The sequence below is a fragment of the Trichomycterus rosablanca genome, chromosome 12 (genome assembly GCF_030014385.1).
Source record: "Trichomycterus rosablanca isolate fTriRos1 chromosome 12, fTriRos1.hap1, whole genome shotgun sequence".
Lineage (NCBI taxonomy): Eukaryota > Metazoa > Chordata > Actinopteri > Siluriformes > Trichomycteridae > Trichomycterus > Trichomycterus rosablanca.
Window position 1 is genome coordinate 29,307,586 of NC_085999.1, and position 22,700 is coordinate 29,330,285.

General features: G+C 39.1%; 1 protein-coding gene across 1 annotated transcript in view; it reads right to left on the reverse strand.

Moving 5' to 3' along the window:
• Window positions 1-7,659: 7,659 nt before the first annotated feature.
• Window positions 7,660-22,700, reverse strand: part of hecw2a (HECT, C2 and WW domain containing E3 ubiquitin protein ligase 2a) — a 39,581-nt gene continuing 24,540 nt past the window's right edge. The window contains exons 14-30 of the mRNA XM_063005434.1: window positions 22,553-22,677; window positions 21,443-21,628; window positions 20,498-20,632; window positions 20,318-20,420; window positions 18,065-18,161; window positions 17,295-17,378; window positions 16,755-16,843; window positions 16,504-16,624; window positions 13,822-13,935; window positions 13,211-13,363; window positions 12,962-13,060; window positions 11,392-11,521; window positions 10,750-10,896; window positions 9,273-9,387; window positions 9,022-9,107; window positions 8,742-8,854; window positions 7,660-8,616 (exon numbers count right to left, since the gene is read on the reverse strand). Of these exons, the coding sequence (XP_062861504.1) occupies window positions 8,505-8,616; window positions 8,742-8,854; window positions 9,022-9,107; window positions 9,273-9,387; window positions 10,750-10,896; window positions 11,392-11,521; window positions 12,962-13,060; window positions 13,211-13,363; window positions 13,822-13,935; window positions 16,504-16,624; window positions 16,755-16,843; window positions 17,295-17,378; window positions 18,065-18,161; window positions 20,318-20,420; window positions 20,498-20,632; window positions 21,443-21,628; window positions 22,553-22,677 (2,009 nt within the window). The 3' untranslated portion in view covers window positions 7,660-8,504. The remainder of the gene's footprint in view (window positions 8,617-8,741; window positions 8,855-9,021; window positions 9,108-9,272; window positions 9,388-10,749; window positions 10,897-11,391; window positions 11,522-12,961; window positions 13,061-13,210; window positions 13,364-13,821; window positions 13,936-16,503; window positions 16,625-16,754; window positions 16,844-17,294; window positions 17,379-18,064; window positions 18,162-20,317; window positions 20,421-20,497; window positions 20,633-21,442; window positions 21,629-22,552; window positions 22,678-22,700) is intronic.

Here is a 22,700-nt window from a genome sequence, read left to right on the forward strand (position 1 = left end):
CCAACTGCTATTCTGGCAAACCTCGAAAAGGGCAGATAAAGCACCTTTAATGGCAAAGCCTCAAGTTGGACAGAAGAAACCAAAGCCTTTGACTTGAAAGAAGAGGCTACATAATTTGGTAACGCCTAAGGTTGGACAGAAGAGACCCCATACAGGCAAAACCCCTGACTGGGCAAATAAGGGTCCATAATTAGCAAAGCCTTTAACTGGGCAGAAGAGAACCCATAATTTGGCAAAGCCTCAGGTTGGGCAGAAAAAAACATCTCTGCAAAGCCTCATGTGCCTCATACTGGCAAAACCTCCAACTGGGTAAAAGAGACCACATTCTGGCAAACCTCAGAAAGGACAGATGAAGCACCTTGGACAGAAGGAACCCCTTAACTGGCAAAGCCTTTGAATGGAATGAAGAGGCTACATAATTTGGCAAAGCTTAAGGTTGGACAGAAGAGACCCCACACAGGCAGAACCCCTGACTGGGCAACGAGGGCTCATAATTAGCAAAGCCTTCAACTGTGCAGAAGAGAACCCATAATTTGGCAAAGCCTCACATGCACCACACTGGCAAAACCTCCATATGGGTAGAAGAGAACCCATTCTGGCAAACCTTTATATTTGGCAAAATACAGCCAAAGCTGGGTGAGCCTTAATTTGGGCAACAAGACACATACTGACAAAGCTTCCAGTTGGGCAGATAAGCAAACCTAATGGGCAAAACCCCAGATTGTGCAGAACAGGGCCCATAATTAGCAGAGCTTTTAACTGGCCAGAACTAAACCCATAATTGGCAAAGCCTCAGGTTGGCCAGAAATGGCCATATGTAGGCAACACCTCCTGTGTCTCATGCTGGTAAAACCTCCAACTGGGTAGAAGAGAACCCATTCTGGCAAACTTTAATATTGGGCAAAATACAGCCAAAGCTGGGCAAGCCTTAATTCAGGCAACAAGATACATACTAAAAAAGCCTCCAGCTGGTCATATGAGCCCACATAATTGGCAAAGCTTTAAATTGTGCAGAGGTTGCACTATGCTGGCAAGTCTGCAACTGGGTAGAAGATGCACTACAGTGCCTGAAACTACAGGTTGGACGAAAGACATTCAAAGCCGTGCAAGCGTTATTTTGGGAAGCAGGGCCCAAAATACCCAGCAAAATACTGGCCATACCAGGCAAACAAAACTACATAGTTATGATCTTCCAAACACTAATTTTTGAGATTTGCGAGGCTGATGTTGTTAGAAAGTTGAACTACATTGAAACGTTATACAGTAGCCAGTAACCATTCAACAATTGTTTTGTAACATTCCAGTCTGCTTCTTTACCGTGACATTGTTTAAACCCTTACACTATAGATAGTTGTAACATGATAACTAAGGTTAAGTTTAATTAAAGCAGCAGCACGTAGGGTAAGTTGTTTGAACATAATTTGTTGCTTATGTTGCCACCAACCTACATGATACAGAACTGCAACTTTTCTCCACAAGTTGATATAAAACAAACAAGAATGTTGTGACCAACATAAATGTAAAAAAATGATAATGTAGTAAATAGGTGGATGTTATATACAGTGTATCTCAAAAGTGAGTACACCCCTCACATTTCTGCAGATATTTAAGTATATCTTTTCATGGGACAACACTGACAAAATGACACTTTGACACAATGAAAAGTAGTCTGTGTGCAGCTTATATAACAGTGTAAATTTATTCTTCCCTCAAAATAACTCAATATACAGCCATTAATGTCTAAACCACCGGCAACAAAAGTGAGTACACCCCTAAGAGACTACACCCCTAAATGTCCAAATTGAGCACTGCTTGTCATTTTCCCTCCAAAATGTCATGTGATTTGTTAGTGTTACTAGGTCTCAGGTGTGCATAGGGAGCAGGTGTGTTCAATTTAGTAGTACAGCTCTCACACTCTCTCATACTGGTCACTGAAAGTTCCAACATGGCACCTCATGGCAAAGAACTCTCTGAGGATCTTAAAAGACGAATTGTTGCACTACATGAAGATGGCCAAGGCTACAAGAAGATTGCCAACACCCTGAAACTGAGCTGCAGCACAGTGGCCAAGATCATCCAGCGTTTTAAAAGAGCAGGGTCCACTCAGAACAGACCTCGCGTTGGTCGTCCAAAGAAGCTGAGTGCACGTGCTCAGCGTCACATCCAACTGCTGTCTTTGAAAGATAGGCGCAGGAGTGCTGTCAGCATTGCTGCAGAGATTGAAAAGGTGGGGGGTCAGCCTGTCAGTGCTCAGACCATACGCCGCACACTACATCAAATTGGTCTGCATGGCTGTCACCCCAGAAGGAGGCCTCTTCTGAAGTCTCTACACAAGAAAGCCCGCAAACAGTTTGCTGAAGACATGTCAACAAAGGACATGGATTACTGGAACCATGTCCTATGGTCTGATGAGACCAAGATTAATTTGTTTGGTTCAGATGGTCTCAAGCATGTGTGGCGGCAATCAGGTGAGGAGTACAAAGATAAGTGTGTCATGCCTACAGTCAAGCATGGTGGTGGGAATGCCATGGTCTGGGGCTGCATGAGTGCAGCAGGTGTTGGGGAGTTACATTTCATTGAGGGACACATGAACTCCAATATGTACTGTGAAATACTGAAGCAGAGCATGATCCCCTCCCTCCGGAAACTGGGTCGCAGGGCAGTGTTCCAGCATGATAATGACCCCAAACACACCTCTAAGACGACCACTGCTTTATTGAAGAGGCTGAGGGTAAAGGTGATGGACTGGCCAAGCATGTCTCCAGACCTAAACCCAATAGAACATCTTTGGGGCATCCTCAAGCGGAAGGTGGAGGAGCGCAAAGTCTCGAATATCCGCCAGCTCCGTGATGTCGTCATGGAGGAGTGGAAAAGTATTCCAGTGGCAACCTGTGAAGCTCTGGTAAACTCCATGCCCAGGAGAGTTAAGGCAGTTCTGGGAAATAATGGTGGCCACACAAAATATTGACACTTCAGGAACTTTCACTAAGGGGTGTACTCACTTTTGTTGCCGGTGGTTTAGACATTAATGGCTGTATATTGAGTTATTTTGAGGGAAGAATAAATTTACACTGTTATATAAGCTGCACACAGACTACTTTTCATTGTGTCAAAGTGTCATTTTGTCAGTGTTGTCCCATGAAAAGATATACTTAAATATCTGCAGAAATGTGAGGGGTGTACTCACTTTTGTGATACACTGTAGGTACCAACCTTTTACAACTTAAATGCAACTTCGTGCTTGCTGGGTACACACAATATTACTTCACATGGTACAGATTTGACTCACCAAATAACCATTACCCAGCTCAGACATCACTTACACATGAAGTAGTCACAAAAGTGAGATTTATAGTTTTCTCCTCACTGGTCTAGACAGGATAGCCAGATAAGAAGCATCCTGATTCTGCATTGTCACAATATGTGATCAAGCATGGATGGGATGCCAGTTTAGTACTCTGGAGTTTACTATTTTTTCTTTTTGGGATAGATGAAGCAATAAAATTGTAGAAATATTAAGCGGCTCAAGAAGTGTTTGCAAGCTTTAGGCTCAACGATACTTCAAGCTAGCTGTGGCCAGGAGCTTGGAAGTAACTATAAGTAGCCCACTGAAGTAACAGACAGCAATTATTAAGTAATTTGATAATTTACTTACATTTTACTTACACTTTTAGTTTTTTTATGAAATTACCATACCAAAGTGGTATTACACCACTTGGTTGGAACTTTGATTCTATTGATTTCTGTTTATCTATTAGAATCAAAAACATTTAAGCTCACTGGGTTCACACACACACAAGAAGAACATCCTACCCATTTGGTACATTCAGTGCAAAATATATTTTGAAACAAGACAGGCATCCATATAGTACAACTATATACAAAAAGGAACATGATCATGGACCACATGCATGCTCTCAGTTTTACCCGGTGATCGCAGCTGCTATAGACTTTCACATAAAGTCTTCATGTCAGGACAGATGAAAATTGTAACATGAAATAGGTGACACTTTTTTCTTCTTTAAAACCATCCATTAACAGCAACTCCTCATGCAAATAAAACTAATCTGGACCGACATAGGGTCACTAATTCCAGCATGCAATATCAAGCTATGACACCTAAGGGTCAAACTCATGTACTGCATTTTAAGACCCTGCATGCATTAGTTTGGTCGTAGATCCATTTACACAGAGAAAAAGCATTGCTTTTGGGACAGAAGTATAGAATCAGTATTGTAAACAGTTAATAATTAAATGTAAGTGTATGTGAGGATGTAGATGGGTGGATTGGGGGGGGGGGGGGGGGGGGGGGGGGCGTCCACAATAGATACAGTCACATTTCGGCTCATTATCAACCAGATAATAGAAAAACAACACTGGCTTTTTTTTAAATCCCATACCATTTTCATAACACTGGTCTTTGTGTGTTAAAAAAACACAAATCACCATGTGGTTGTATAGAGGGCTTTTGAAAGATGTCATTTGTAGATTTGTCAAAACATCGCATTTATTTTTATCTACAAAAGTCCTACTTTAAATATGAGCACATCATAAATTACCACATTCTACAAGTTACTAGCCTGCTTTCCTTTGGCATCTACGTTAGAATAATCTGTTTATGTTTATTTAACTATTATTTCTTTTGTATTTTATTTTGTCCTCACAACTGCATGCTCTACAGTAGTAATGAACAATAGAAGACAGCAGAAATGACATGGCTAAAATCTACTAGGGATTTTTCCAACTGTTTCCCATAAATGTTCTTTTTTAAATCATCAACCAGTGCATTCTAAAACATGTTTTAAATTAACCTTTGTAATTAAAATACCTCATAAAACTTTATTACATGCATGCTTTGGCTTGTTTTGAAACTACCCTCAAAGTCAGTTCTCAGTGGTTACATATTTAATCCAGAACTAATTTCAAACTGGCTGGCATTACTCACTACTGCTGTAAACTCAAGCCCTTGGTGTGATGTAAAGAGAGTTTTGGCTGTAGTGAGTGTTGATACAATACTTATGGGTGGCTATGGGTTAGCCAGATTTATGATGATATTTTAAATGACTGATCAAAATGAGCCTGGGCTAGCCAAATTTACCAAATGGCTCAGGTACAGCTGATGGATACAGTGCTTTTATGTACAGCTGCTGAAGGATTCTTACAGCACAATATAGGGCCTGGAAGTAGACCTGGAATCCTGACAAAGCAACCTTGGTAAAAATCAGTGCTACATCAATGTACCCAAGCTGGGAACCTGTTTGCAACAGTATAAACTCAGACTCCAGAGTAATGTGCAGGATTTATACATATAATTTATTTAATAATTCTTTTAAATGTTAGATAAATTTTCACTTTCATTTAGTAATTGAATGCTGTTATGCAGCTTATTTAATTAGAATTTTATTTTACTATGTTTTTTAAGTGCCTGTTCCATAGATGCTCCCTTACCTAAACAGTGTATGTAACGGTGGCTTATTAAGAAAATTACACCCTCTGACATCAGCAAAAGACCCCCTTCTGAACCACAAACCACAGGTTAGCGTTTTATAATTATAATGTTACCATTGATCTAAGGGTGGAAATGATAACTGTTATGCCGAAGATGGTAATAAGATGTCTTTGTAAAATTAGTGGTAGTCTCACATCTGCATTTGCTTCCAATAAACAGCGACATGCAACTATAGCATAAGGCTGTAAAACATTTTAAAGATATACAGTATTTCTTTTTTGAATCATTGTGACCATCTATTAGCTATGAGGAAGAATCTGTGCCACTTTTTGAATACTATTATAACATAAAAAATAACATATGTTGATCACAGTGCATGGGTGTCTTCTTTAATAGAATTTAACCAAATCTGTGTAAGCACTTATTACAACCAACTCTGAAATACAATCCACATATTTTTTTTTTTTTTTTTTTTTTTTTTTTGCATTTAACTGTGTGCTTCTGTAAAGCAACAAAACACAAAAATACGTTGCTCATTGCAAAACAAATGTCAGGCTACTTTGCATTTTAGTTGACTGTGCAGGAGTCATGCCAAAACAAATCATATTTAAACCACATCTAAACCACGGCCTCTAAATCAGCTGCAGGTTGGGATTCTGCAGTGCTGCATTGTTTATTGACTAAAATGGGATTAGGATAAAACTATAATAACATTTAGACAAACACTTGAAAACTAAATGATTATTTTTTGTATTATTTTGTTTTTACATATTTTACATATCAACATACCTGCCTTATTCATACAAAGGGCAAAGGGCAGTGGTAAAGGTAACTAGACTAGATATCAAAAGGTTTCTGGTTTAAGCCTCACCACTGCTAGGTTACCATTGCTTGGCCCATAAACAAGGCCCGTATTATCAGTTGCTTAGATTGTATACAATTGTAAATCGGTTCGGATAAAATTGTCCATTAAATGCAGTAAATGTAAATGTTATGTTAAGTTGCCAAACATTGCAATAATAGATAAGTCAGACATGACCTTCCACTCATCCATAGAACAGAAGCAATCGGTCTCCATCTTGGTGCAAAACCTTTACTGTTGGTCACTAATTAACAAGTAGTTTCAACCACTTCTGAATCCTCACCCTTTCTGCCATGCATGTATCCTCACCTCCCAGAATTAATGGTGGTTAGGAGAAATAATCTTTGTTAGTTTGGTAGGAAGCTAGCTAACTTTTCATCTGCTAGGCATGGTTTTATTTGAAAGCAACAAGGTATGGCTAGCAGAAGACCAGCCACTGTTCTTCATACATTTATAATCTTTATTTTAGAACCAGAACACCTTCATTTGTCATATACAGAGCAGCTGTAACATTAAAACCACCTCCTTGTTTCTACAAACATTGTCCATTTTATCAGCTCCACTTACCATATAGAAGCACTTTGTAGTTCTACAATTACTCACAGTAGTCCATCTGTTTCTCTGCATGCTTTGTTAGCCCCCTTTCATGCTGTTCTTCAATGGTCAGGACCCTCCCAGGACCACTACAGAGTAGATATTATTTGGGTGGTGAGTCATTCTCAGCACTGCAGTGACAATGACATGGTGGTGGTGTGTTAGTGTGTGTTGTGCTGGTATGAGTGGATCAGACACAGCAGAGCTGATGGAGTTTTTATACACCTCACTGTCACTGCTGGACTGAGAATAGTCCACCAACCAAAAAACATCCAGCCAACAGCACCCCGTGGGCAGCGTCCTGTGACCACTGATGAAGGTCTAGAAGACGAACAACTCAAACAGCAGCAACAGATGAGCGATCGTCTCTGACTTTACATCTACAAGGTGGACCAACTAGGAAGGAGTTTCTAATAGAGTGGACAGTGCGTGGACACGGTGTTTAAAAACTCCAGTAGCGCTGCTGTGTCTGATCCACTCATACCAGCACAACACACACTAACACACCCCCACCATGTCATTGTCACTGCATTGTGCTGAGAATGACCCACCACCTAAATAATACCTGCTCTGTGGTGGTCATATGGGGGTCCTGACCACTGAAGAACAGGGTGAAAGCAGGCTAAAAAGGTATGTAGAGAAACAGATGGACTACAGTCAGTAGTTGTAGAGCTACAAAGTGCTCCTGTATGGTAAGTGGAGCTGGTAAAATGGACAGTGAGTGAAACAAGGAGGTGGTTTTAATGTTATGGCTGATCAGTGTATGCAGTATAATTTTTAAACATATCCCAGCTCATTTAGAAGCTAGGGTTAGAGCACAAGCTCTACCCACTAAACTACCACTGCCCCTAACAATTTGGAAGCTGGGATCAAAGCACAGGGTTGAGGGTCCTGCTCAAGGACTCAACAGAGGCTGCTTGGTGGGGCCGATTAGAATACTGATGCTTCATTATGTTCTCCATTTATTTGTAACTTGTGTTGTAATAAGTGCAGTAATAATAGCAGAGTTTTGTACATATTATATTTTATATTGTTTTATAAAACTGTTTTAAAATGTGGCACAGATTCCAGCTCCTAACTGTCCACACTAATCCACAGCAATGAAACAAGAACATCATGCATCCACAAAAGTGCTAAATTTCTTTTCATCTATACTGAACTCCTAAAGATCTGTAAAGTGAGTCAGCTTCATTCCATAATGCAAAACATGAGTGTATTAATCCATCACCTTGTTTAGTACATTTGTGGCTGTGTTTTCTTTTAACAGTAAATGAAGAATATTGTGTTAATTCATACTTTTAGTTATTAGGGGAACAATTTCTCACTGTGTTAGTAAGGTTTGTTTGTGAGGAAATTTTTCAGTTACACACATATGATGAGTTGCTTCTACTTGTAGTGCTAATGTCTTTTGTCTGTGTATGTGTGTGTGTGTGTGTACCATAGAGCAAGTCTCACTATTGAGCTTTCAACTGATAAGGAAAATGGTCCAGAAACAAAGGCCATTACTAAGAGTGCAGTTGAAAATACAGAAAAAGGCGCAAAAAGACGTGGCGGTCCAAATGGTGGACACTTTTGCAAAGTAGAGATGGTGCAGGAGTCTCATTCCAGGCCGAACGTGCTCGTTTCCTCCACCGCGGTGAGCACCTTCTCATAAAGCATGGAGAAAGAATGGTATGGAGGCAGATCCAAACGGTTGAAACAGGTGTGAGCTCTGAGGACACAAAATAAAGACACAGGGAAGACAACTTTATGCAACAAACAGTGACTTTTTTGGCCAGTCAGTGTACTTATCCAGTCCAAATCAATGGATAAATGTTTGTTCCTGTAGTTATGTACCTTGGAAGAGAAGTAACTTTGCCCCATTTCTCAACACAAAAACGGCGTGGACCGTTGCTCCCTCGAAGAGAAGCAAAGCCTTCGTAGGGAACGCTTGAAGTGCCTGTGACAAACTGCAACAAATATCAGTGATTAACATTGAGAACTGCGGAACTGCTAAAGAAATTTGCCCTTGCTAAAGCAGTGTGGTCTGCGAATATTGAAATTATAATGTACATTAAAAAAGCAGTCTAGCAATAACAACGGACTGGGGGGGAATTTGCTGTTGGCAGATGTTTACCTGAAGTAGTCGCAATCTCTGTTCATTGTTAAACCGCTCCACTGCTGTCCAGAACCATCGGATGACAATATGCCCATCATGATAACCTTCACAGAAAGGCAAAATATGTTGTTGTAGAAAGACTGTTTAAAGCAACGACTGAAAAACAACCTGCTTTTCTATTTTATACTACATTATATGTATTATACTGTATATGTATTATACTGCAAAATATTCTTTTTCCAGAACTGAAGAACTAGAAACATTTCTACCTCCTCGATACTCTGTGTTGTTTCTCCAGTCAGCCAGGTCAATTTCTGCAGTTCCAGCAATGACGAGTTCTAGCTCACGGGCATCAAACACAGAGACCAGGCGTACATCCACAACCTGCATAACAAAATCAGTTATAGAACACGCTTCAGAAAAACCACGAACAAGTAAAAACACCTTACATTTAATATTTAGTAATGTTTCTTTACATAGAAGCTCATGATATATATTTTAGGGTAAAGGTCTGAGACCTATTTAGCATTTTCTTGAATTATTACAATGTTTTTCATTACACATTTTAAACCTCAAAGCTTTGCATCAACTACTTAAACACCAAAGAAAACCAAGGAGTGCTGACTGTCATGGACTTTTCTTTACAGTCACCTGACCTAAACACTATCCAGCATTATGGGGGCTCTTGTAAACAGAAAAAGCCAAGTATTTAGTAACATCACAAGCTGTTCTTTAGAGCATACATGCTGTCATTACAGCAAAAGGTAGAACTAATTAAAATACTTTATGTTACTTATGTCATTTTGTTGAAAGAATTACTCTGAACTCATAGAGTATGCTACATTTATAATAATAAAAAAAAACATTGTTTAAATGTAAGAAAATGCAAATTAGAACACTCACCAGTGTTTTTATATTTGTCATTACAAATTAAATAGCAATTTGCATAACAATTTGAGTGAAACATGTACATAAATTCCAGAATTCATAGTTTTAGAGTATCCATAATTATAGTAAGTGAAGAATGGCTACAAACGTATTAACTTATGTTGACAATCCTTAATTAAATGCATTCATTATTTCTGTCTGCAGAGAAGGATCACACTGACAAAATCTCACATGTAAACTCAGACAGCGCAATAAGGAACAAAAAAATAGGCATCTTTTATAGCTACGACAGACATCCTAGGAACTTTCTAGAACATCCTGTTGATGGGCAGAATTTAAACTCAGAAATTTAAAAATGGGAACTTGTATCTCAGGGTCTTATCACTGCAGCTGCACAGTAAATTTATCTAAATTAAGCTGACTAACACCTAGATATTAATTGCAAATAAGCATGTTTCCTCCCACACTTAAACGAGCCTCTAATAAGTCAATCAAATCCACCCAAGTGTGGTCTGAGTATGTGCTTTAATGGAAAGGATTAGATTCAAATAAAATTTAATCTTTTGTACAAAGCAAATGGTCAATCTCACAAACTGGCTTATTTGCATTTCAGTTTGCCAAATACTATAAAATTCTAAAATTGATGTTGATTTTTAATTTATGTTGTTTAATCTTTTCAGTCAAGTTGTCAAATCTAATTTGCATAATTATTAATATTTTTATTTTAAAAAAAAATCTATTTTCAGGCTATTTAGTAGTGTATTGGGGAACTTAAAGTCTAAAACAGAATTATCCATCATAAGACTGTGACGTGTGAATAAATGCAGATGTTTGGGTACATGGAAGACGATGACGTACTTCATAAAAACCCCGAACGAGGCTTTCAGTCTGCTGGGCCACTCCTCTCTCAATGCGCCACTTCACCATGCGCTCGATGTACTCCTTTTTATTTTTCTCACACACTGCAACACCAGCTCCTCCAGGCTTCAGTTCACGCTCTGTGATCTGGATTAAAGAAGAGAAACAGCCCTCCAGGTTGCTCCTAAGTCTACAAGATTCTAGAACAGGTTCTAGATTAACAATAACTCTCATGTCATACCCTGTTCACATGCAGAAACTGGAAGCACCCTTCACTGGACCAGTAAACTCAAACTAAAACTATGAAAGAAAGCAAAATGAACATTTCCAAAAACTAAAATAAAAGTGAAAAATGTGAAGTGCATCAAATACAGCAGAAATCATACTGACTGTTAAAATGAAATAAAATAAAAGGTGAAATAAATATGTAACAGACATCAGGCTTGTCCGGTCAAAATAAAAAAAATCTCAACGTATTGATACAAAGGAAAATGTGAATAAACAATGTGTTCAATGTGTTCAGTCACAATAACTGCATTTTACATGGAATCACACAATTATAAATAAGAACAAACCTGAACAACTAATATAAATCTAGATGGAATAATATTTCAATAAAAATGAGCTGAAAACACAGCTGACCTGACCAAACACCTCCTCATTGACAGTGAAAGTGAGATCCAGCATGTTCTCAATGTCATTGTCTTTCATCCACTGCAGACTCTGATGGAACTCCTCATCCAAGAACTCCAAGTCACTCAAATCACACGAGCTGCAAATAAATGTCAAATGCATTTAGATTTATCCATAACTTTATTTATTGGCAAGAAATGATGTATTACATATAAATCTGGGAATAAACCCACATAACAATTGTGCATGTGAAGGTCAGGGATCTATTCAATTTTGGAATAATGGTAGTAACTCGTATTTCATGTTTTAAGTGCAGCAGGTCTGATCAGCATAAAGACCTGAGCGACTTTGATAAGGGCCAAATTTTAATGGCCAGAAGAAACAGCGAAGTGTGCTCACATACAGCTGTGGTGAGTGCGCACTGACAGTGGCCCTAAAAGGGACGAGCCACGAATCACAGACAGGTTCTTGGACAGGCCAGATGTCAGATGACATAAGGGCTATGAAGAGCTACTAAGACTCAATTTGCAGATTAAAAAATATGACGCTGAATTCACAGACTGTTTAAGGGTTTGTTGATACAAAACACATTTTTTGGATTACAGCCCTGGCAATCAGGAAAAAAGGTTTGGTCTGCAAGTGCTGCAATAAATTATTGAAAGAATTGATGGCACTTTAAGTATGAGCCATATGGCAGATTGATTTAGGAAAAAAGAACTGAGATAAAATATGTTACTTATATTATATATACACAAAACAATACAGTCGAAAGTAAAGAAGAATCAGAAAATGCTGTGTGAGCTACAAAGCAGTGATTAATATTTTTCTCTTACAAATGTACCAAAGTAATGGTTTTTTTTTATTTATTTATTTTTTTTTCCACTTTTTCTCCCCCTTTAGCACATCTAATTGTTCAATTTGCATCGTGCTTCCTCTCTGTCTATGCCGAACCCTGCCCTGACCGAGGAGATCAAAGCTAACCCATATCCCCTCCGAAACATGAGCAGCAGCCAGATGCATTTTTGCCACCCACACATTTATGAGTTTGGCGCCACCTAGCGTTGCATGCGGAGAGACACACCCTAAGGGCACTCTTCCTCATCTCTTGTGCAGGCGCCTCTAATCAGCCGGCAGAGGTCGTAATCGCATTCTGACAGAGAGAGACCCACATCCGGTTCTTTGTCCCACCCCCCAACTGAGCAACCGGCCAATCGTTGCTCATACAGCCACTCAGCTTCGAACCGGTGAAGCAGAGCTGGATTCGATACCAGGTACTCAGAATCCAGCTCTGGTTGCAGCGTGTCTTTTTACCGCTGCGCCACCTGAGCGGCCAAAGTAATGTTTTTAAACTTGCAAAATCAATAAAACCAAATTCTTTGTCATTTATTGGCTGTGAGGTCATTTATAGTTATAATGGATTTGCTTAAGAATAATAATAATAATAATAATAATAAAAATAATAATCCACTGTTGTAAATACTACTCATGACTTGTCTGACACAATTGTCCGACCTTTAAAAATATTAAATCTGAAAAACATTTCTGTCCCTTAATCATGGCTCAAAGTATAAAGACTTACATGCGCAACAGGCCTTTATAGAAGGGTCGAGTAAAGAAGGCATCCAGAAGGTACTGGTGTGTTAGAGCAAGGCCCAATATACGTCCACTAAACCTGAACCTGAAAAACACAGAAAGACATTATAGACATTAATAGACTTAGTTATTAGACATTTGCTTCTTTGATTTTCTTTAATGGCAGCATTATTGTTCCCATCTATTCAGGAACCCAGTGACAGATTGATCACGGTCTTGTTTTCTGCTGACTCACCATTCATGATGGTTGTCCACAAAGGCTGACATTGGGCTGATCTGCACAGTGTAAGTGTCATTTGCTGAGTACTCAAAGAGTCCGTAGTATGGGTTAAAGAGCTCCCGGGACACCAAGAAGAAGAACTCCCTTGATGGGCCGCTGTAGTCCAACCTGACAGGTAAACAAAGATTTTATCAACTTTAAAAAACTGGGAAAAGGGAATTAAAAATGTACGAGACAGAATCAACTAAAACCAGCAGTTTTACCTTAAATCTTATTTTTACAATTCAGGTATTAAAAAGAAAAAAAGTACAAAACTTCTGGTATAAGCAAGAAAATGTTCATCAGCCTGCCCTATAATTATACACTCACAAAAAACATTCTGCTTTGATCCTGATGTTCTGCTCCACCTGACCCATTATTTTCAGAAGCTTTCAAGACCCTCTAATGCTTTAATGTAACTAAAATTCAATTACTTAACCTATAGCAACTAACACGTGGTTAGTGCATAGACACAAAATAGACACTAAAACTTAAAAAGGAAACAATTCAAATGAAAAAAAATGTTTAAAATTGTTAACTGGTTCTGCAGGAAATTCTAAACTATGGGATCATAATACTTAACTCACCCCTCCTCTCCGACAAAGCTGACGTACAGTTTGCTTCTCTGCAAGTCTTTACGTGAGTAGCACATAATCTGGTTAAAGGCATCTTCCAGAAGATGATCTCTGCGAATTATCAGCCTGAAAAGCACAATAGCAAGAGACAACTATAAACTACTGTCTACTGTGTATACTCCATAAAACCTAATAAACACTACTGTACACTCCCATGTAAAGAACAAAAATAGGCCACGCCCAAAATAACCCCATTTGGCTTTTGACGATCAAAACAATGAATTATTAGTTGGTAAATTGGCAAATATTAAATCAAGACCTAGACCAGTTTACTCCCTGTGCCACCATTCACTACTTGACTTATGCTAGAGAAATGTTTAGGAACAGAGATGGAAGCTCTGGAATTAAATTATTTAATGGCCTCATAAAATATTTGATATAAATGCACAGTTTTTTTAAAGTAATGTTTTCAGAAGAAAGGATCTACAGCACATGTGTCAAATCCGGCCCGCCATGTCATTTTATGTGGCCCACGAGAGCTTAAAAGATGTATGATTGTACTAGATGTAATGCTATGTGCATGTACTGTATTAAGTTTTCGTACAGTGTACAGTTGGAAAGTAAACAAAACCAATATAACTGTTTTTTGGAGGGAGTTGTCTGTCTAGCTGAGAAAGGGGGAAAAACTTAGTGAGGGCAGAACAATTGTCTTAAAATACACCTCTGCACCTCTCACAATGCATGCTGATTTTGTGAACTGCAAAGTGACCGCATCCTGCCACTAGATGATGTTGAGAAATATTTACAAATAATCCCAAAATGTACAAGAAGAGAAAACTGAAGCAGAAGGAAGTAATTTAATGAAAAATGGGAAAGTGAATACAAGTTTGTGCTTCAAGAAGAAAAAACTGGTAACGCCTCTTGTGTTATGAGGCCATGTCTGTGGTAAAGGAGTACAATATAAATGTAGATATACATTATAATTATACAGTATAGATTTGGCATTTTGACACCAAATTGTCCAAGACTTGAAGGCAGACTGCAATCGCAGTAGGATACGTTACAATCGGCCCTTTGAGGGCCACCATAATGCAGATGTGGCCCTCTGTGAAAATAAGTTTGACACCCCTAATCTAGAGCCACATCACGCATGGATGACCACCATCTAAAATTCACAGTTCTCAAAGACAGTTAAGTAATTTAATTCAGGACTTTAGAAAACAACAGTCCCTCATGCATAATAATTACCAGATTGTTGGTTTTTGCAGGTTTTCTGCCTAGAAGATGTTAAAAAAACCATTGCTGTGTAACAGTTTATGAAAAATGCAGTGTTTTAGTGGTGTGGAATACATTGTCAGCATTCAGCATTCAACAGACGTTTTTATCCAAAGCTACTTACAGTACTGTGACAGTATACTGTCTAAGCAATTGAGGGTTAAGGACCATGCTCAAGGGCCCAACAGTGACAACCTGGCAGTGGTGGGGCTTGACCCGTGACCTTTTGATTACTAGTCCAGTACCATAACCACTAGGCTACAAATGCCCTACTAATACCTAATACAAATACCTAATGCCCTACTAATACTAAATTACAATGTGAGTTGGATGAAGATGCTACAGAGAACAGCTTTTAAAGACCTGGTGAGAATTACAACCATGATCTACTAATGACCAAGTGTGGAGTATAAATATGATATCATGGTGTGGAGAGCCTTTTTAGCTGCTGGTACTGGAGAGCTGCTTTACTGTGAAAATCAGTTACATTTAAAGAGAAAATCTATCCTATACTCAACTATTTGTTTGGTTCTTGCCAATTTCTTGCTAATGACAAGTGCTTATACTGGCTTCTTATCAGCAAACAAATTGAAGCCTGAAATAATTTTAAAAAGATGCAAAAAATAGAATGGAATAGGGTTGTATGTTATTATTATTTATTAAAGCAATAAGCCACGAGAGGCCGTGCATTACTGTGATTTTAGCACGGGGATGACGTTTTTGGCACGACGCGAAGCTAAAATCATAACAGTAATGCACGGTCTCGAGTGGCTTATTGCTTTTATAAAACAGCGGTCAACATAAAATATAATAAATACAACAATGTTTAATTCATAAATGTATTTATTGTGTATAAACTTACAATAAAGCATTCTTCCGCGACGCAAAATAGTTCGATTAACAGTGTTGCTAGGCAACATGAGGGCGAAAATAACATTAATTTTCTCTATTCAGTGGCGTATTAATATGGAATGATGTGAGGTGGTCCTAGGTGTGCGTTTATCGGGGATTTTACAACGGCTTCGAACGCGGCTCAGCCAATCAGATTTTAGGACCGGAACTATCCGTTTTATAATAGAATTTTAACGTCATGTTTTACACACTTTGGTTACATTCATGATAGAACAAGTAGTTAGTCATTACACAAGGTTCATCAGTTCACAAGTTTAATGTAAAACACAGTCAGGGACAATTTTGTATCTCCAATTCACCTCACTTGCATGTCTTTGGACTGTGGGAGGAAACCCACACAGACACGGGGAGAACATGCAAACTCTACACAGAAAGAACCCGGACCACTCCACTTGGGAATCAAACCCAGGACCATCTTGCTGTGAGGCGACAGTGCTTCCCACTGAGCCACTGTGCACACAGAGAGATGTTTAAGTGTATAGGTGTATATATCAAATTTGAACTTACTTTACTTTTCCTGGACCCTGCCCATAACCCTTTGTCTCCAGTTTGCGGTAGAAGTTTCTCAGTTTGGCCTCAAAGTCACGCTTGTAAGGCGCAGGGGCACGAGCGTTCGCCCGAGGAGTTCCTTTACATGTGATTGTATTATTAGAGAGAAAGAGGAAATATGCTTAAGTTGAATAACTACAACTTTGGATAGCCAGATAAAATGTCATGTTTATTCTTTACAATTAAATATTGAATACAATGTGTCTCACCAGGGGAGCTTTGTGGGGAGGCATTACAGTAATTGGGGTGCAGTAAGGCATGGGGCGGCACGTACGACATCACTTCCTCTTCAAACAGACTGCAAGGGAAGATGGATCATGTAACATGTCAAACTGCTTGTTTATAATATGCTCTTTAATACTTACATGGTCTGTAGACATACATAACAATCAAAGATTCAAAGATTATTGCACTTAATTGAGCTGAGGCTACAAACACACACAAACCATATGGCCAAAGTATTTGGACACCTAACCATTAGCTTGTAAGTCATCCTATTTCAAAACCATGGGCATTAATATGGATGGTGATAGTAATGGTGATGTGTCAACCTCCATATGTCTAGAAAGGAATTTTAGAAATTTTTTGGAATTTTGAAATATTGGAATTTGTGCCCATTCATCCAAAAGAACATTGATGGGCTTACAATTAATGTTCCAATTCATTCCGAAGGTCTTATACCAGAGGGATTAAGTTCAAGGCTCTACACTGGTCACTGAATCATCGAATCATCAAACCATGTCACTGACCTGAGCAGCATGACCAGATCTGCATCACTAGACAGCCGGGCCAATCCAGAAGCCCCCTCATTACGAATAAATTGGACCTTTTCTCTACAAATGCAAAACACACAGCATTTAAAATCACATAAGCTTTTTGGTTAAATCAAATCTCTGATTACATAATTACACATAAATTACAAAAAATAGCAATACAGGCTAATTCATTGTACAGAAGCTTTGCAAAATATAAACAGTGTTACATGTTACCCTTAAATCATACCCTTAAATTAATCAAGTGGGATTTGGTTTGATTAATTTGGTTTATTTCTTTTGGATTCAAGCATCATAGGACATTACAGAGTTGACACCCCAACCTCAGGAACCATGTCGCATCTGGTGTGTTGAGGACACTTTTATATGCCTTAGATCACAAAATAGGTTTTATTAAAGTAAAACTAACATTCACCGTCAAAGTCAAGACAAAGGTCAGAAGCGGAACATCAATAGAACATAACAGAAGGAAGTGTAAACATGAGACACAAAGCTCTAAAAAAAATAATGCTTTTAAAGATAACACAGGCAAAGAAAGGTGTGGACAATGTACAGAGAAAAACATGGGTGTAGGAACCAGGGTGGACAATATTTCAATTGCAGCTAAAAATGCAACATTTAATACATCCATGACTGTTATATGCATGATTTCTATGCAGGATCATCAGAGTATTTCTTTTTTACTATTTGCTCTCAATCTAGTGGTCTCCAACAACCCACCCTGACGCCTGAAATAAGGGACTTACTTGAGGGTATGGTTCCTCACAAGCTCTGGTTGCTTCTCCTGTAGGATATCCAAGATGTTTGGTTGTCTTAAAAATGCCACAATCTTCTCATTGTAGGCTGTTGGAAAACAAAGTGTCTTTAGTCTGACATGTTGGTGTATAACAGTGTAAGAATGGTAAAATCCATGCTTGTCTGAGTCCAGCAGCTGAACATATCACACAGTGGCTACTGCAGGGTGTAGTAATTTAGTAAACCAACAGCAAATCAAACCAGATGGTGTATAGTTTTAATTATAAAACGGATAGTTCCGGCCCTAAAATCTGATTGGCTGAGCCGTGTTCGAAGCCGTTGTAAAATCCCCGATAAACGCACACCTATGACCACCTCACATCATTCCATATTAATACGCCACTGAAAAGAAAAAGTACAAACTTGGTTGAACACTATTTTAAGTCATGTACTATACATGGAAATGTCCAGATTAATCTAAACAGTAATCCTAATCATTAGTCCAAGAAATAGTGTAATAGTGTTTGTGGAGGAATGTTTATTAAGAATGTTATGTTAATCCTCATGTTGCCTAGCAACACTGTTAACGGACTACCTGATTTCGTGGAAGAATGCTTTTTGTAAGTGTTTTTGTAAATAAAAACATTTATAAATTGAACATTGTTGTATTTTATTATATTTTATGTTGACCGCCGTTTTATAAAAGCAATAAGCCACTCGAGACTGCTATGATTTTATAAAATCGCAGTAACGCACGGTCTCTCGTGGCTTATTGCTTTATTAAAATATAGGCTAATCATCAATCATTACATTCCTTATGCTGCTCATTTCACTGTCAATTCAAAAAGAAACAATCTATATTAAAAACAGTTCAAGATTAAATGATTTGGAATGTCTACAGTTAAAACCATGCTTCCTTAATGGAGTGCCAACAGGTTCAGTACCAGGTCCTCTTCTTTTTTCTATCTACACCCACTCATGTTCTATCCTCACACAGCCATCTCTTACTGTTCCTAATGAGCGTTGATAATGCTCATCACATCCTGTTGTTCCCTCCCTTAGACACTTATAATTTAATTCCCATGTCTGCCAGCCATTCATTATTTAAAAATAAACCCCAGCCAAACCAATCTGCTAATGTAGGTTCCTCCTTTATAAAATCAGAAGTATTTAAACATTATCTCAATGACAACTACTTGTTTAGACTGGATTACTTTAACTCCTGGAAGGTATTGCCATGCACATCACCATACCCCTGCAACTTATTTAGAACCCAGATGCAGCCACAAGCCCACAGTAGATTTAAAACACCAATGCTGGCCTACAAATCTAAAAATTTACATCTTATTTGTTATGCTTACTCTTCAAGCTACAAAAAGGCCTTGACTTTGACCCACTCCTCAGCACTCAAGGATGTCAAGTGTCAAACATCTGTACTGGAACCCAAGTGGTAGAATGCATCTTTCCTGACTTTCAGAAAGAAGTGGCAGCAAAACTTTGTTCTCAGATTGTTGCTTATTGTCTTAAAGTGGGAAAATACACCAATAAGCCATAACATTAAAACCACCTCCTTGTTTCTACACTCACTGTCCATTTTATCAGCTCCACTTACTGTATAGAAGCACTTTGTAGTTATACAGTTACTGACTGTAGTCCATCTGTTTCTCTGCATGCTCAGGACTCTCACAGGACCCCCACAGAGCAAGTATTATTTGGGTGGTGGATCATTCTCAGCACTGCAGTGACATGTGTGTGTGTGTGTGTGTGTTGTGCTGGTATGAGTGGATCAGCTGCTGTGTCTTATCCACTCATACCAGCACAACACACACTAGCACACCACCACCATGTCATTGTCACTGGAGTGCTGAGAATGATCCACCACCTAAATAATACCTGCTCTGTGGTGGTCCTGTGGGGGTCCTGTGGGGGTCCTGACCATTGAAGAACAGGGTGAAAGCAGGCTAAAAAAAAGTATGTAGAGAAATTGATGGACTACAGTCAATAATTGTAGAACTTCAAAGTGCTTCTATATGGTAAGTGGAGCTGATAAAATGGACAGTGATCGGTGTACTGCTAAAGGCAATATAAACTTGCTAAATGCTGTAACTTAAAATACCCCACATTCATTTGCCATTTCGCTTTTTTGTTAATGAGGTTAAATATTTAAACCCTAGAAAACAGACTTGTGCTAAACTGAGGCTTAAATACAAAGGCTATATCAAGTATGTTCAGAATTGCATATCTTTTTTTGTACTTCAGCTTACCCATAGGTACCAGATCTTGGTACTGATTGCGACTGGAACCAGCAAAAGTACTTGAGGGTCTGGGCTGCATGGGTGGACTCGGGGAGCGGGAGTCATCTGCCACCTAAAACACAATGCTCTTTAAATAAGTATAACATTTCAGAATGAGCTAAATGTGACAGGAGTGATAAACATACATACCTCTCCGGCACTGTGGCTCCTTTGGCGGCTGAGATGCTGCCGATGTGCCAGGAGGCCACTAGAACGTGAACTCTGCAGGGGCAGCCGCGGGTCAATAAATGTTGTGGCACGGCAGTTGTGATCCACAAAGAACAACTAGTTAGAAGAAATGGATTGAGGTCGGTATTAGCAGAACGTCTTACTGCCACTGTGGGAAGCCCCCATAAAGAATATAATACAGTAAACATATATTACAATGTACAATTTACACTATATGGACAAAAGTATGTGGACACCTAACCATGAGCTTGTTAGACATGCCGTTATGAAGCCTTGCCGTTAAGAATTGAAAGACACTAACGTTAATCCAAACCAGACTCTCCTTATAGACCTTTATAGACTGTTGCCACAAATAGTTTCTATGTATTTAATTGTTATAACAGACCTCAGCAAAGTTTTATGATGGAGCACACCTGAGCTAGCACCTACACGCACAACGATTGGCTGTTGTTTTAGAGGAGTGCCAAACGGGACCTCATAACTGATGCAATTACGACCTCTGCTGGCTGATTGATGGTGCCTGCACAGTGCTGAGGAATAATGGGGATCAGGGTGTGACTCTCTGTACACAAAGCTGATCCTCATATGAACTCGCCTTGTGCAGGTGAAAAGATGCAGTAGGCTACTGCACACGTATCGGAGGGGGCGTGTGTTAGTATCAGCTCTCCTCAACCAGGGTGGATATCATCAGCAGAGAGGAAGCATAACGCATTCAGGTAATTGGATACAAAATGCAAACAAAAAATATAAATAATATAATATAATATAATATAATATAATATCATATAATATAATATAATACAAACTACAGTTAGATAGCTATGGTGTGTCCACAGAACTGTCTAATATATGAAAGACTGGCATTCTCCTCTAACCCAAGACTTATACACACTGAAATATACACACTTTGCCAGTTTGATCGTGCTTCATTTCCCAGCCGCGTGGCAGCTCCAGCTGTTTGTTGGCAAACAGGTTGAGGAAGTTGACTAGGTCTCGGTTGTGCTGGTAGCGCTCAAAGTGCTGCACATCCCGCCGAACTCTACTGATCATGTGCTTCAGACACGTGTTACTTGTAAACATGCGATAGGCACTCTGAAAGACAATACAGAAAAATCTGTAACAACTATAAATTAAATATACAAATATACAATTTACCAAAGTATTTGTATTGTATGATTTTCAGTTTGCTTTTGCTGTTGTATCTTAGCTCTTGGGTTTGGATCTCAGCTGTGCCACCCTGACTAGTCCAACAGACACGGTTGGCTGTGTCTGTGGGAGGGAGGTCAACTGTGTCCCTTGTTGCTGTTGGGTGACTGGCTGGTTGATGCACTTTCATGAAGGGTGGGGAAATCACAAAGCAGTACAGCAGTGGTCCCCAACCACTGGGCCACGGACTGGTACTGGTCCTTGGGCTATTTATTACGGGGCCGCACAGAAAGAATGAATAATTAGAGATCGCTAGAAAAGCAGTTTTCACTGCTTCTATTTCGGGTGTTATTGTCTTATTGTCACCCCTAGGTGGGAGCAGCATCTCATTGCAGTGAAAAAAGCTAATTTTACACGTTTTTGTCCAATATTATTAAAATCTCCCGCCCCCGCCGGTTCGTGAAATTATATCTTATATGAAACTGGTCCATGGTGCAAGAAAGGTTGGGAAACGCTGCAGTACAGCATGCCTCTCTGTATGCATTACTGCTTTCTGTGAGACTGCCACTGGCAGATCTATGGAACGGCCGAAGACTGTGCGAAGATGTGATAGTCTGCGGGTTGGTGGAAGCAGCGGAGGTTTACAAACAGGGGAATTAAAAATGATTACATTGGGAGAAAAGGGGGGGGGGGGGGGGGGGGTGATGCAAAAAAAGAAAACTAAATTAGGAATTGCATAGTAAGTGTAGAAGTGAGAAGTTGTGAGAAGTTGATTAGTATATGTGAGAGAGTTTGATAAGACTTGACCTCTCACACAGACTAAATAATAGCCTAAACTGCCTTTCATATGTGTTTATGTGTTGCCCTTACAGGGTTTGAATGAAGCACAGTGAAGAAGTCAGGACTGGAGAGGAACTTGGCACCAGGAGACTGAAGTAGCAGACTGAGACGAGAGTGAGGGCTGGTGTGAGCCAACGAGCCCTCTCTGCGATAGTCTGGCAAGAACACAGACACATTA